This window comes from Pararge aegeria, chromosome 14 (assembly GCF_905163445.1).
Source record: "Pararge aegeria chromosome 14, ilParAegt1.1, whole genome shotgun sequence".
NCBI lineage: Eukaryota > Metazoa > Arthropoda > Insecta > Lepidoptera > Nymphalidae > Pararge > Pararge aegeria.
Genome location: NC_053193.1, coordinates 15,446,869 through 15,462,292, shown reverse-complemented (window position 1 = coordinate 15,462,292; position 15,424 = coordinate 15,446,869). Strand labels below are relative to the sequence as shown.

The 15,424-nt window shown below is 35.7% G+C and overlaps 3 protein-coding genes and 2 long non-coding RNA genes across 5 annotated transcripts; 2 read left to right on the top strand and 3 right to left on the bottom strand.

The window, feature by feature from the left end:
• The first annotated feature begins 208 nt into the window (after positions 1-208).
• On the top strand, positions 209-1,996 carry LOC120629185 (mesencephalic astrocyte-derived neurotrophic factor homolog). Its single transcript, XM_039898023.1, has 2 exons — positions 209-887; positions 1,828-1,996. The coding sequence occupies exon 1, from the start codon at positions 350-352 to the stop codon at positions 869-871; it is 522 nt and encodes a 173-aa protein (XP_039753957.1). The 5' UTR covers positions 209-349; the 3' UTR covers positions 872-887; positions 1,828-1,996.
• An 865-nt stretch (positions 1,997-2,861) lies between these two features.
• Positions 2,862-4,113, bottom strand: LOC120629186 (putative ATP synthase subunit f, mitochondrial). The gene is made up of 4 exons (XM_039898024.1): positions 3,932-4,113; positions 3,756-3,854; positions 3,246-3,362; positions 2,862-3,007 (listed from the first exon to the last, which is right to left on the bottom strand). Exons 1-4 carry the CDS (start codon positions 4,008-4,010, stop codon positions 2,979-2,981), a joined length of 324 nt encoding a protein of 107 aa, XP_039753958.1. The 5' UTR covers positions 4,011-4,113; the 3' UTR covers positions 2,862-2,978.
• An 802-nt stretch (positions 4,114-4,915) lies between these two features.
• LOC120629525 (26S proteasome non-ATPase regulatory subunit 4) lies at positions 4,916-6,232 on the top strand. The gene has a single exon (XM_039898475.1). It carries the CDS (start codon positions 5,011-5,013, stop codon positions 6,106-6,108), a length of 1,098 nt encoding a protein of 365 aa, XP_039754409.1. The 5' UTR covers positions 4,916-5,010; the 3' UTR covers positions 6,109-6,232.
• A 3,294-nt stretch (positions 6,233-9,526) lies between these two features.
• LOC120629623 lies at positions 9,527-10,210 on the bottom strand. Its single transcript, XR_005658994.1, has 3 exons — positions 10,161-10,210; positions 9,950-10,015; positions 9,527-9,634 (listed from the first exon to the last, which is right to left on the bottom strand). It is a non-coding gene; the product is annotated as an uncharacterized LOC120629623 (long non-coding RNA).
• A 109-nt stretch (positions 10,211-10,319) lies between these two features.
• LOC120629621 lies at positions 10,320-12,020 on the bottom strand. Its single transcript, XR_005658993.1, has 3 exons — positions 11,928-12,020; positions 11,141-11,266; positions 10,320-10,403 (listed from the first exon to the last, which is right to left on the bottom strand). It is a non-coding gene; the product is annotated as an uncharacterized LOC120629621 (long non-coding RNA).
• Between the last annotated feature and the right edge of the window lie 3,404 nt (positions 12,021-15,424).

Genomic DNA, 15,424 nt, shown 5'->3' with positions numbered 1-15,424 from the left:
TTATTAATTCAGTTAATAATTTTATTAACTATGGTTAAAGCTTAATTAACTTTTTTGTTCTGCTTGTTTTCCTAGACATTTGATTTCTCATATAATTTTATAAAAAAAGTAAGTTCCTATCTCCCATGGATTTAGTTTTAAACATTAGGATAAACGAAACGCCTTTGAAAGGAAAACGTGCACCAATCATAATTCGCCAAGTAATGCTGTCAAAGTGTCAACGTCATGGATGATCTTATATGAATGGCCGAAAGATTTTTTAAGTCCTTCTAATTTTACTATTGCTTCGCTTCGCGCTGGAAGTATTTAAGTTGTATTTAGTTTTTTGCTGATCATAAAGTAATTTAAAATGTGTAAATTTAGTGTGTTTTATTTATTACTTCTCGCGGCGGTGTTGCAAATTACCAGCGCACTAAAAGAAGGCGAATGTGAAGTATGCATAAAAACAGTAGAGAAATTCGCGGCCACGTTATCCGATGACGTAAAGAAAGACACAAAACGAATCGAAACAGAGTTCAAAAAGTTCTGTAAAGGTACAAAGAATAAGGAGAATCGGTTCTGTTACTATTTAGGAGGGCTTGAAGAGTCGGCAACCGGCATTCTCGGTGAACTGTCCAAACCTCTGAGTTGGTCCATGCCTGCTGATAAAATCTGTGAGAAACTGAAAAAAAAGGACGCACAAATTTGCGATCTTCGCTTCGACAAGCAAATTGACTTGAACAATGTTGATCTAAAGAAACTGAAAGTTCGGGATCTTAAGAAGATTTTAAATGACTGGGACGAAGTGTGTGACGGCTGCATCGAGAAGACTGACTTTATCAAAAGGATAGAAGAGTTAAAACCCAAATATATGGGCAGATCTGATTTGTAATAGGATATGCTATTAGGTAAAATAATATCTTACTTCTGGTATACAAGCTCTGAAGTTGTGACACTTGTTTTATGAACAATATGTCAATTAACTTTCACTAGTAGTATATTTTTAAGCCATAGGTATAGCAAAAATTACTTTTGTATTGGAACAGTGACCAGCTGCTCTATTTTGTAAATCTTGCAACAAGTTGCAATCTGCTTTACAAATTCATAATTTGACTGCGACAGTTGTATGCTCATCACTATTTTTATGTGAAGATGACAGGATAACTAGGACAGAATAGTTACTAAATAGTTGGTCAATTTGGTTCAACATTGAAATAGTTAAGGTTGGTTTGATGCTGCTTTTACATGCATTCACATTGACATCATAATACACATAAAATAATGCATATTTTTTGTGTATTATGATGTCAAATTGGATCCCTATATATACCGGTTACATTGAATGTCTTTAGAACTTTAAAGCAGATTTTCACTTAATTAGATTATTACTTATAATTTTTCAGTCCCAGATGGTAAAATCATAGTTTTGATGCTAGTTCTTATGAACTCAGAATACTAATAAATTTTTTTTCTATATGTGTACTACCACATACTGTTTGCCATAAAAGACTACTTATTGTCCTAGTTTAGCCTAATTGGAGTTATAGACACAAGCGGGAGACAATATCCCCCGATTTTATCCCCAGACAAGGGATTTAATTATCATGTCCAACTGCAAAAGCATGGGAACAGGAAAATAAGAAGTTTACCCCTGTTCATTATTACACATATATTATTTGGATATTGTTTCCACTTGTCAGTGTCACTTGCCCATTCTAGCCTTGCAGGATAATATAGCTGTGTTTATGTCCACACCCAGTTACAATATCACATGTTGCTAAATTGTAACTCAAGTAGCAAAAATTCCTCTTTATACATTTTATATGACATGTTTCTTTTCTTTTTCAGAGTAATTTATTAAACAATTGTGTACATGTGATGTCTCACTGTGCGAAGATTGAAGTTGCAGTGAATAATAAATTGTGTTAGGAATGATTCAGTGATTGTGCACATGTATGGTGTATGCATTTACAGTAGAATAAATTATTACTGTGATGAAGTAAATATTATTTTCAGATGTTTTTGTTTAATTTAACCCAATTTTAATATTCAATTGTATACAATAATAAATTTGAATGAATGTCAGTACAGTCAACACATGTTGTTTCTCTAGCATAGCAAATCATAATCATAGCTGAAAGTAGTAAATCATTTTGCTTAGTAATTAGTTATTAAAGTATCCCAGGCCGAAACCAATTTTTATACAGAAAAGGTATGCTTTAGACTATAATACTATCATGTAGGTACTTTGTTCTATAAGGCTTTGGCATACTGGTTCTACATTGGTGATTGTTTCACTCTTTTGCCAGTTGTATGAACCTGAAGTTTTAACATTGAAAAAGACATGAAAAGCATGTTTAGAACATTAACCTATATTTATGTTGGTTGCATACTGCTTAGTATAGAAATACACTTCTTTTCATAATTCTGAGGTATGATTACTAGGATTAACAATTATTTGATTTTAGGGCTGCTATAAACAGAAGTGCACTTCTATTTATTGTTCTAGGATATTTATTTTATAAATATTGACAATTATTTCATTTTAATGCATTGGCAATGACACACAATAAGACTGCCTTTTGTATTGTTTATTGTGGTTTTAGTATGTAAAAATACTTGTACTGAACAATAAATTGTATTACTACTTTTTTGTTTTTATAAAATTTTATTAAACATCCTTTGTTTAAGTTACTACTCAACAGTGCAACAGGATGAAAAAAAGCATCTTAAAACACACTAATGTTAAAGGTTGTTTATTAACATCTAAAGATTTTCTTGTTTTGATATTATAATGAACAAATAAACAAAAATAGTACTTAATGAAATTTGACAAATATATGTCTTGGCTTATTCTATTGGATAAATGTCTTTGTTAAAGAAAACTACTTTATTATACTAGCATTGTTGTTTTTATTGAATGCAACCTAGAATAGATACATGCATAAATTTTACATTTCATACACATAAATATTGCATTAAACCATCCATTTTCACAGTTAGTGGTATTTGTAGCTTCTGTGGTGCTCTGTAATTAAAAAAATATTGATATTAAAATGATGGTGTTTCAAGTAGAAGAGAACTGAGAGATTTCTTAATTTTACTAACAATACCTTGCTATTTCAACAGTGTTAACTATGGGTTAAAATATTAACTCAGCATTCTTTTATAAACAAAGTAGTGAAAAAATAATTTCAATTTCATAATCCCTGAGTCTGGCAATTCTACAGATACAATCTCTTCAGAAAATTGTAAAATTTACTTACTGATTTTGCCGTAGTTGATCACGTAGAAGAATGTCATACTGCCAACAAGTAATTGGAAAAACGGAGCTGCATTAACTCTTTTTGGCTGCATATACTTGTGCTGCCAACTCCACCAAGCTGAAAAAAAAAAATTATTAAAAGAAGTCATTCCCAGAAACCCAGTCTAGCCTTCTCTCTCGTCAGAAAAAAGGATTTAGAGCACAGTACATTTTAAAATGAACATTGCAGGATTGGTCAGATTATTTAGCTTTTAGCAGTTCATAATAGCCAGGGCAGATTTGATTATCGTACTGAGGTTGTCTGCATTGGGTTAGACAGTGCCAATTTCTAACTACAGGTCTTACAGACTGGTCAAATCTAAAGATGTTAAAATTATAACTCCAACCCATGATTTGTAATAATAGCTGCTAACCAGGAAATTGATCAGGCATTTTTTTTTATATTTATTATACGAATAATTCAAGTAGGTAACCTAAAAAAAATTATAAGTAGGTATATAAAAAAATGTACCTCGGCTGCAGGCACCCATGAACGCAGATGGGCTTTTGTTCCTGCGTGCGAGCCATGATCCCACCTCGCTCAACTTAACCTGCCCGAAAGGAGTGTCGGCTAAAAACAAGACAAAATTTTAAAATTACATAATCGGACATTACCTTCAAAGTATGAAAATTATTTCAGGTACTTACGCTTTCCATAGTAACGCGCTGGATCATATGGTCCATGAACTGCTGGGTTGTACTCTTTCGGATAGTCACCGATAGCCATGGTTATTCGGAATTAACCCGAATTTTAGTATTTCAATAAATCAATTGCCAAGTAAAAATCCGCACAATAGACAACCAAGAATACATACCACAGTTAAATGATTAAAACTGACAGTCAATGATTCTATAGTCATTGGCGCTGTCAAAAGTAGGTATACGGATTTTTACTTTGTATTTAGTTTGAACAAAATAATAGATCTAGATTTGTGCATGGATGAAATCGAGGTGAACTACAAGTTATTAATTATATCTGAGAGTCCTGGGTTAGGTTACTGTGTACTTGACCCAATCTGAATCATATTCAGTGGTTTCGTTCAAATATGGTATAGTTCAATGTACAGTCACATGGTATTTTGAAAACAATAGTCGGTGCGCTCAACTAGTTTGCAGTAGGTCTCATCATCGTAATTATCATATCAACCAATTACCGTCCCACTATAGGGCACGGGTCTCCCAAAATGAGAAGGGGTTAAGGCCGGCCGTAGCTTTGAAAACATTCTGTAGAACACTGTTTTCTATCACCGTTGAAGGAAGTGATATTTTAATTACTTAAAACGAAAAAAAACTTGGAAAAGTGCGTGCTGGGATTCGAACGCTGCCCCATTCTCCCACTGGGCTATTTATTTACCCCTTGGGGCCCTTTCGTTAGGACACATGAATCGCTGTTTTAAAAGGACGCCAACGTCGGCAATGTATTACCTATTCCGTTGGTTCCGCGCTACTGCCATTAAACTACTTATAAACGTATTTTTAGAGCCCGGGCATGCTTTATGAATCGTGTATAAGCACATATGAATCTGTGAATGTAGAATCTATAGATTGATATTTCTTGTTTCTTCTATTTTGTTATCTGTCTCAATAATTTTACTTATCTGTGGTCAAAAATTATTTAGCAGTTTTGATTTTTGATGTGTCAGAGTCCGCTAATTTATTTTATGTCTCATCTGTCGTTTGTGATATTTATTAATTCTACTAAAAGCGATTAATTTTTTTGCTTCAATATGGTTCTTGAGAGTACGATGATTTGTGTGGACAACAGTGATTATATGAGAAATGGAGATTTCCTACCAACAAGGCTGCAGGCTCAGCAAGATGCCGTAAATTTGGTATGTCATTCTAAAACACGAACAAATCCTGAAAATAATGTCGGTTTACTGACTTTGGCGAATGTGGAAGTGCTTGCTACATTGACTAGCGATGTCGGTCGAATCCTATCCAAGTTACACCGCGTTCAGCCTAATGGAGATATCAATATACTGACCGGAATAAGAATTGCACACTTAGCTCTAAAGCATCGTCAAGGGAAAAATCACAAAATGAGAATTGTAGTTTTTGTGGGTTCGCCGATAAACACGGATGAGAAAGAGCTCGTTAAACTTGCTAAAAGGTTGAAGAAGGAGAAGGTTAATTGCGATGTTGTCTCATTTGGTGAAGATTCTGATAATAATCCTCTGCTAACGTCCTTTGTGAACACCCTGAACGGCAAAGAGAATACAGCTGGTGGTAGTCACCTGGTGTCTGTACCATCTGGTGGCTGTGTGGTTCTGTCTGAAGCCTTGATCTCCAGCCCAGTTATTGGTGGTGATGGAGCTGGTCCTTCAGGGTCTGGATTGTCGCCGTTCGAGTTTGGTGTTGATCCAAATGAAGATCCAGAACTTGCTCTCGCTCTTAGAGTATCTATGGAAGAACAAAGACAACGCCAGGAGGAAGAAACACGTCGCCAGCAGACAACTACTGAAGGTGAGGCTGAGAAACCTGGTGAAGCTCCAAACACTGCTGTGGAGAGACCGATGGGCATGTCACTTGGTCGAGAAGCCATGGAGCTGTCTGAGGAAGAGCAGATAGCTCTTGCAATGCAAATGAGCATGCAACAAGATACACCACAGACTGAAGAGAGTATGGATGTGTCTGAAGAGTATGCAGAGGTAATGAATGATCCAGCATTCTTACAAAGTGTTTTAGAAAACCTACCAGGTGTGGATCCCCAGAGCGAGGCTATCCGAAATGCCATGTCCACAATCAAAAAGGACAAAGATGAGAAGGAGGATAAAGATCAGAAAGAGAAAGATGGAAAGGGCTCAGGGTCAAAAGAAAATTGAAGATAAATTATTCAATTTTTTTATTTGTTTAAATGCTCGTAAACTTTGATAGTTAACAGAAACACTGTAATGCTATGTTCAGTATATTGTAATATAACGGTCAATAAATTGTAATGTGCACCTACACATTTATTTCCATGATATCCAATTTAGACCCTCTATTTTCTCATACTCTGTAACAAAAGGATTTTTTTGAGATGACAAAATGAACAAGACCGTCATTTTAATATTTTATTATATAATTACTATTGTAAACAACCAAAATTTTCACATACTTGAGTCATTCCAAAATTTCTTTGTCTTAAATTTTTTCATTGTTCCCAATAATTGTTTTCTTCTTTCATTTTCTTTCAATGGGAGTGGCTTACAAGCTGGGACCTGACAAGCATCTAAAACATTAAAATTGTATGTATTATATATGACCAACATTGCATAATAACTACAATTTCAATAAATAGGACTAGATTTATAAAATGATCTCTTCATTATAAATTTTATGGCTAAAATATAAAGTGTATCTCTATCTATTGGTGAAAAAGGGACTGATATCAGTGGTTATTAATATATTGATCTACTTTCAAGTCGAGCCAAGCCATGTTATCAGTTACTCTTCCAGAGTCATTTGAATGTAGACCAAGCCCACTTTTCACTTAAATAATAGAATTTTATGATTCATTTACTAGATGAATTGATGAAGTTTTTCATTGGAGTAAAGTTTAGTTAAGACCAAAACTAAAATCTTTTACAACGCTGACATGAAAAGTGCTGACTTGCAAAGTTGCATATTTCGGATATTTGTTGGTCAAGTATAAGTGGGCTACAATAAACTATAGTCTCCATTTATCCTGTGAAACATGACATCATGACAAAATGAATATTTTGTTCCTATTTTTGTTTAATACAACCACAATATAGGAATAGGACATATTTTATAGAACTTCAAAGTGGAACTTCACCCAAATTTAACTTTCAAGTGCAAAAAGATAGATAAGATAGATACTCAATCGTTTGTGCTGGAAAATTATTTTGAAGTGGCCAGTTTAATAAAAACTTGGTAGTCTTGGTATATTTGTTCCGTAGAACAATTGTAATAATTAATAGAGAAATAAAAATTCAAATAAAGTTTAAGGAATAAATTTAAACAAAAACATTGACCAAGACCTGTTCCACAGATTAAATTGGAACTATAAACAGACAAGAAAAGAATTGTCAATTAAACAATTGGGTGAGATGTGGTACTATTCTTGTGCGTTTATAGTCAGGATTTATTATATGGATTTCCACAAACAGGTTAATCGCACGGTGGTCTGACAAATTATAGATTTGTGTACCATAGAATTAGCACTAATATGCACCTCTTTCCGGTTGAGCCTTCACAACTCTATTTGTGTTATTATTTATCAGTAAAAATGAACTCTTTATATCTTTTAGTTGTGGCTTAAAACTCTCTGATTAATAGCTGTAACATAAAAGTAAATTAATGAATAAATATATATACAATGACATCGACCTCACCTTCCGGAGGAGCAGACTTCTAACCTCTCATATGAGCCTTTTAAGGTTAAATATATCACTCACTAGCGGTGAAAATAAATAAATAAATAAATAAAAATGAATAAATATACTACGACAATACACACATCGCCATCTAATCCCAAAGTAAGCGTAGCTTGTGTTATGGGTACTAAGATGACTGATGAATATTTTTATGAATAATATACATAAATACTTATAATATACAGATAAACAGCCAGACACTGAAAGACATTCATGTTCATCACACAAACATTTTCCAGTTGTGGGAATCGAACCAACGGCCTTGGACTCCGAAAGCAGGTTTGCTGCCCACTGCGCCAGTCTGCCGCCGTTCTGAATACGTACAGTTTCTGCCTTTCATTTGAGAAGGCATCTTCATGAACCTGCAATTGTCAGACTCCTTTGGTGATCCGTTCAAAGTGCCGCAGGATGTTGTTGGCGTGGGCTTCAAAATTGCTGAAACAAACACTTATTTGCTGAAATATTCATCGAAAGACCGTAGTCGATTAGTTGAAAGGGTTCCATTCCCAACACCATTTTTCGAAATATTTGCGTTTTAAGCAATTAAATATTAATTGCTTTAACGGTGTAGAAAACATTACGAGGAAACCTGCATGCCGAGAGTTTTCCACAACGTTCAGAGGCGTGCGAAGTCTACCAATCCACACTTGGGCAGCATTGGCCTCAGGTATGTCACAGACTTCTATCTATATAAATGCAACAATTTACTCTCCGGGCCTCTAACGGCGCCTTAAACGCGTTTCGTCTTCGCGTACAAAACCCCGGCCGTCCAAGTCTTCTCGAATGAATCAAACTGCATTCAGTTGCTTTGTGGTGCCTTTAGTAACTTTATGATACCTTTTTAGGTAGGGCATACCTTGTGGTTTGAAAGTATCTTTCCTTGATGCTTGCTTTTGAAATGTTGAACGTCGACTTCCAGTAGATAGATTAGTCGGTGATTTATCTAAAAACAGATATGTCTTCGTAATTCGTATATAGCAAATAATTTGCTTTTTTTAAATTAAATATCTGTAAAGTTAGTTTGTTGAATTTGTTGAAAATGATTTACGGCATTTCCATTAATCATGAGTATTGCGTCATAGACTAAGTAGGAATTGCTTGCATTTTTTTCTGTGATCCTAAAACAGAAGCTGAACGTATAAACACGTTCTGCTTCTGTTAATAAAGCAATCCTAGCTGTGTTAATAGGTCTCGGTGTTTCAATTTTCATCAAATTACAGGTCGTACAATAACTTTGAGAACTTACTCGCTGACGCTACGAGTTAGTATATGTTATTATCGTGCAAGTAACCAAAAAGTAAATAAACAGTATCTAAGGTTTCGATATCCCATAACGGTGCAAAGCAGGATAGTAAAAAGTCTTAGATGTCTGTATATATTAATGTCTGAAGTATAAGAGAGAGTATAAGAAAAAGATTAACAATTTAGATACTCTATTGTCTTTTACGAACATACAAGATAGGCAATTTAGTGAATATTTAAAAATTAAATGGCCCTGAGTGTAAATTAATTTAAGGCAATTTTTATAAATAGTGTATGTGAACGCATCTGCAATCTAAATGATACCTACATCAGATTGTCTTTTGTTTTGTCCTTTAGGTCACTTAGAATCTTGTATTTTATTTAAAATGTCAGTTATTTCTTGAAAGTAATTAAATCGGTCCTTCGAGCCGGACTCTTTACCTATAAGTAATGTTTATTTTGTGATATGTATAGCTAGCCCTCGAATAACATTCGTTTATAAATTATTATAAACCGATTCAAAAGCATCCGATTCGGTGTTTTTTTTTAAAACCACGGCCGCAAATGCTTTTTAGTTTTGAAGTCGGTTTTGTCCAAGAATTTAATGTCTTACATTTGGGTACAGGGACGCTCCTCGTATTCAAACTTCTAGCATTAGATTTTGTATCGGAACCGGCAAGTAAGCCGCGTGCCTTTTCTCTTGACATAGATACGGCCTTCGTAGCAGCTATCCAAAACAAATAACCAACTGCGATTACTGTGATTAGTAATTGCCACTGCAAATACGAGAGGCAAGTGACATAGTGGCGGACCCTCCAGAAAGTTATATGGTACAGTGTAGGTACTGATCACAAAGTCTAGAATGTGAACTGAAACGAAATTTAGACATCGTATATTCTTCATCGTATATTTCTTAAGAAATTGAAATATTTTTTAATCATTCAAATAAGCCAGAAGAACTGCTACTATTGGGTACAAATCATAACGATTTATTATGTAGATTTCGGATATTCTACAAGATAGTTTGCGAGGCAATACTCACGTGATTTTGGTCTAATTGATGTACTTCCCGTTGAACTAGCTGTTTTAGCATGTCTGCTGCTGTGTTCTGCTTTAAAAGTATTTATTTCAATAAGAACTCTCGTATTAATAACGTAGGCAAACTTTGTATGCAAATATAGGGTTAATGTGCATACAAAGTATGCTTGTAGGTAAGGCATACCTACTTAAGGTTTCGGAAATTTTCTATTTACCTCTCCATGATGTAATGGGTGACCGAGATCGTTTTACTGGTGAAGGTGATCACTTCCTGCAACTTTTTTAATAAAATATAAAACTAAGAAGTATAATAGCAACATTTCCAATGATTCGTCAGTTGAATACCTACTTTCTACAGATTAATTTACCTGAAGGTCTTGAGAGTTCTGTTTTCCTCAGAGCCAATCTTTTATTAACGGCGACGACTAATGGTTTTCCGTAACCAGTTCCCGTAGAATCTACAGTAAATAAAATATATAAAATTAAGCTAAAGAGTTTGTTTTTCGTTTGCTTATTTCGCAAATTGGCAGTTAAATTTAAAAAATCTTCTATGATGCCTAATAGAGGAAAGTTATTGGACATCACATAACGACCCATAGAAGTTTTGTAATAAGAATATTAGCCAGAAAGAATGCCTACAAGAAACGTATAGTTCGGGCGGACGGTGCGATGCGATGGGTCTGAGAATGGCGGATAAAAGTTTTTTATAATACCGGTGGAAGAGTCACTGCAAACAGACTGACTTCACATTTCAAAAGTGCTCATAAACTGGGCCTTGAAATAATTGAATTTTGAAATTGAATTTGAATTTATGGGGAAAATTCTACGCACGTCTCGCTCCGATACCGAGTTCAGAGGATTCGTTATCCCTAAAGCCTGATTTGCTTAGGATTGCATTAGCGAATTTAGTTTGAATATTGGCTATTTCAGCTCTCGTGTTCACACAAAGGAGAATTTACTTGTCGGGTGTGGGAGACGCGCAATATCTTGCACTTGACTCAGCGGAAAAATAGGGCATGCCTCCATTTTTCTACTTACCTATTTAGAAATTTCCTACCTTACTGGCAAATATCTGTACTAACCACTATAAGGATTTAACTCGCCGGTTTCTAAAGTTAACTTGATACCTAGCTAATGCAATTGTAAATCAGGCTTTACTCTACCAATCAATAGTTTAGTTCATAAGTAAACTAACCAACAGGTCTTGCAGGCGTAGCTCTTTTAGCAACATTGAAAATATTATTATTGGTAACAAAAATATCCGCAGTTACGTCCGGAAGAAATTTACCAGTAGTTACTGAATTTAGCGTTTTGGAGCGAGCTGAAAAATCATTAAGTAAAGTTAGCCTTACGGCATAAAAGAGTTAGGATCCGCCATTTTTATGTTTATTATCTTCCGTATTAATGCCCACGCATGAAAACCTATCTCATTTAAAACAATAGCATCAAAACAATTAATTAGTTTTATGTAAGATCGAATACGTATATAAAGTGCAAGAATGCAAAATATAAGCTACCAAAGTTATATCAGCATGCTCAGCTGCATCAGTCTAAAAAAACGTAGGTACAAATTGGTTCTAAAGCATTGTTTTTCGTTCATTCAGTTCTACTTACATATACTGCAAAGTCTCAAGGTGGTATAAAAATGCCCTGATAATCTTATACTTATGTCTCTTGTGTGCGTGTGTATGTCACTGAACTCCTCCTAAACGGCTGGAACGATTTGAATGAATTTTTTGGTATAATTTTAGGTGACATCCTGGATGGTTTAGATTCAAAAATAAGCCCGACAGATGGCGCTGGGGTCCACTAGTATCTAACATTAAAATTTACTTTTAATTAATCTCTTGCTGATCTAGCGCTGGATTGATTGAAATAAGTAGTGCTATCCTTATCTACAGGGAAGAGTAGGAAAACGATACAACACAACCCAGTCGTACGGTTAGATTGATTATTAACATAAGGCAAAAGTGGATAATTACTGTCAACGACACAAGTCGTTCTTGTCAGTGATGCGTTGGTCGTTGGTGGTATGGTATGGTATGGTTTCCCAATGTTCGATGTTTCGCTCAACGCGCGGGCTGCAAATATATTATCAAGCGTAAATTTGCATTTATTGTATTCCAATAATCGAAATACCAAATATGTGATATCCTCGTAGCATAAACTTTAATTACCTACTTAACAGAAATCACATTAAGCTTATTGCGCGATACGGCAGGTGTAATTATTCAACTTAGTGCGGTAAAGCTTCCATATTAGGAATCTTTACCATATTCATAATTTTGACGGACTTTCTGAGTCGAAATCGTGGGTTCGATTCCAACAACCGGAACATGTTTGTGTGAAGAACACGAATGTTTTTCAGTGTCTGGGTGTTTATCTGCATCTTATAAGTATTTATGTAGATATATTATTCATAAAATTATTCATCAGTCATTTTAGTACCCATAACACAAGCTACGCTTACTTTGGGGCTAGATGGCGATGTGTGTATTGTCGTAGTATATTTATTTATTTAATTAATATCAGAGCAGCGTATTATGCCTTATCAGATCCGATCACCCTATCATTCGTCGTACCGTACTAAGCGGTACCTATACGATTGTGTAACTATGCTTTTGAGCTTTGTCTGTATTGAATTATGATCGTATAATATCTAACTGTTCAGCTCTCTTTAAAAATCGGATAAAAACAAACTCGGCATGGAACGGGCTGTACCTATCTAGATCGCGCATCATGACTGTGTAAGTGTTAATACCAGTTACCATATGGATTCAGTTAAACGATAAGGATTCAACACACATTGAGGTAGTTTTGAGACATTTAGGGCCTTACAAATGTGGCATATGGTCATAATAGTTATGTAGTGTTTTAATACGTTCTGTCATTTGAACGATCATCATCGTCATCAAGCCATTAAGTGCCTACTACAGGGCACGGGTATCCTCACAGCACGAGAAGGAGTCCACCACGCTGGCCAAGTGTTGGTTGGTAGTGTTCCATGCCCTCAGATAATTATAGAGAACTCTCAGGCATGCAGGTTTCTTCACGAAGTTTTCCTTTCCCGTTAAAGCAAGTGATATTAACCTATAGTTAAATTATTTTTTAAATTAAACACGCACCTAACTCCGAAAAGTTAGGAGATGCGCGCCGGGAACGAACACAGTCCCCCGAAAGGGAAGCCGAGGCCTTACGCACTAAGCTAAATTGGAAAAGTGTGTATGCGCAGGCGTGCATAGAGGGTATGCATAGGGTATGCAGATGATATAAAATGAAGAAAATCTCAGATACGAGTTATAAATACTTATGGGTAGGCTTTTTATAACTCTTAACCCCATCAACACTTACAAATTCAATCATACCTATCTCAATACCTTCAACTAATTAAATAGCTTTATTTTAAATAGTTGCTCTAATAAAGTTCTAACTGGAAACGTTGATTTTCGGACTCGTGTCTATATTTAAATATCTTTATTAGTTAACTGAAAATATCTTCTTTATGTAACTGAAACTAATGCATTTAAAATTGTGTTTCAATCGTTCATCTACTCTTTGCCTGAAAACTACAAATTGGGGGTTGTCAAAAAAACGTCCTTAAAAGCCAGCAACGCTCTTAGTAGATTTTGACAAGTGAGCATTTAGGTATACTTACTTAGTTTAACAGTCTACTGCTTGACTTTATGCCTCACCCAATGGGAGGTTGTAGCAATAATCACCACGCTGAGTAGGGGGGTTGGTGATCGCTTAGGAGGAGAAGTAGTGACCACTGTATTCTGACCTGTTGTCTCCACAATAACGTCAAAATAAAAACAAAATATTTATTTCGTTTCGCACAGATGAACGTTAATTCATATGTAAAAGGATTAACTTTTGGTAAGGATAAAATATCTGGCCTGCTGTCCCCAGTCTACAATGTAGTAGACAAGTACTTACTAGATGGACTACGAGACGTCTTTTTGGTGGGTGAACAAGATTTGCTTCGGCACCCAGACCTCCGATCTGCATTACTTCTTTCGTGTCTTAGACCTACAGTTTTAGTTTAGTTACTTAGACCGTCAGTATATCTAATCTTAGTATTTAGTTAACTTCCATTCAGTAGATAATTGTATCAGAAATCAATCAAATCAGAAATAAGGAGATCCGTAGAAGAAAAAGAGTTACCGTTATAGCTAAGCGAGTTGCGAAGCTGAAGTGGCAATGGACGGTGCACATATGCCTCTGAGAACCGATGGACGTTGGGGTCCTAATGATAAATTGTATAAAATTACCGTCTAGTTAATCCGGGTGCGCTTAGCTATAGTTCCGTGACATTGGCATTACTACATATAGTATTCATTAGATTAGTTAATTTTACTTATTTTAATCATATCTACTAATTATAAAGTTAATCGTGATTTTATCGCGATTGTCATTGATCTCAGTTTCTGTATTTATTAGAAGTATTACCTATTACTACGGTACTACGGACTACCCACCACACCACAGCCACCCCAACTTTAAGCATAGCAAATACATTAAAGGATACTCCTTTCCCTTTTCCAAATTACGAACAAACGACCTAATAAGCACACTCGCACCGACGATGCACACACCGACGAGGCCCCTACGCTAGTTTCGAACGTTTGTTCGTAGCTTCCATATTGCTAGCCCCGATTTCTGACGTCATCCGGACGTGGATCCTTACCACGGTAACGCGGGCGTTCGGACTAAATTAGTCCAAAAGTCCACCAACACTTAGATTAACGTCGAACCGAGCCGAGGTCCGAGCCCTCGCAGGAGGCACCCTCGGGTGGATGTCTCCCACTCTCGCCCCGATGTCGTCCAGCCCTAGGGCTCTTCTCATGGAGAGCTTTCGCGCTCGCCCTACTCCCCCGGTGACGCCGTAGCAACCCCTCAGGTGGTTATCGGCAAGTTTGCATCCGAAAATCGAACCATATTGCTATTTACTGAGCTTAAAGTAAGGTCACTATACAACGTGTAAATGAAAACCGAAATAATACTTCAGTCGTTTGAGGTACATTATGTAGTCTCCGAGACTGATCTGTGGAACCCAAAACCTAATAGTTTTTGAGTAAACCACTGCCATAGTTTTTAATGAAGAAAATCAGATGACTCCTGTCACTTTTTTAGGTACGCGTCGCGTAACGTAGGTACTATGCGCGTGTCGGTCTTTTTCTGTTCATTTCTTCATAAGTAAATAATAGAATATTTTGAATTCGTTTTTTTGGAAAAATAAATACTTATGCTTCTTTTGATTTAATATTTTTTACAGAGAGATTCCGTATGAAAAAACTTATGAACACTTCAATGGTATTTCGTAATTCCGTTACACGTTGTATACTTGAGTATACCTAAATTAGTACAAAATAATTGAAACTAACGAGAAGAGTTACTGTCTCGATATCCGAAAGCGATAAGTGGTCCGGGCGCTGACTCCGCATTGTGGCAACAGGGCGACCGCTTTCTCCATGATACT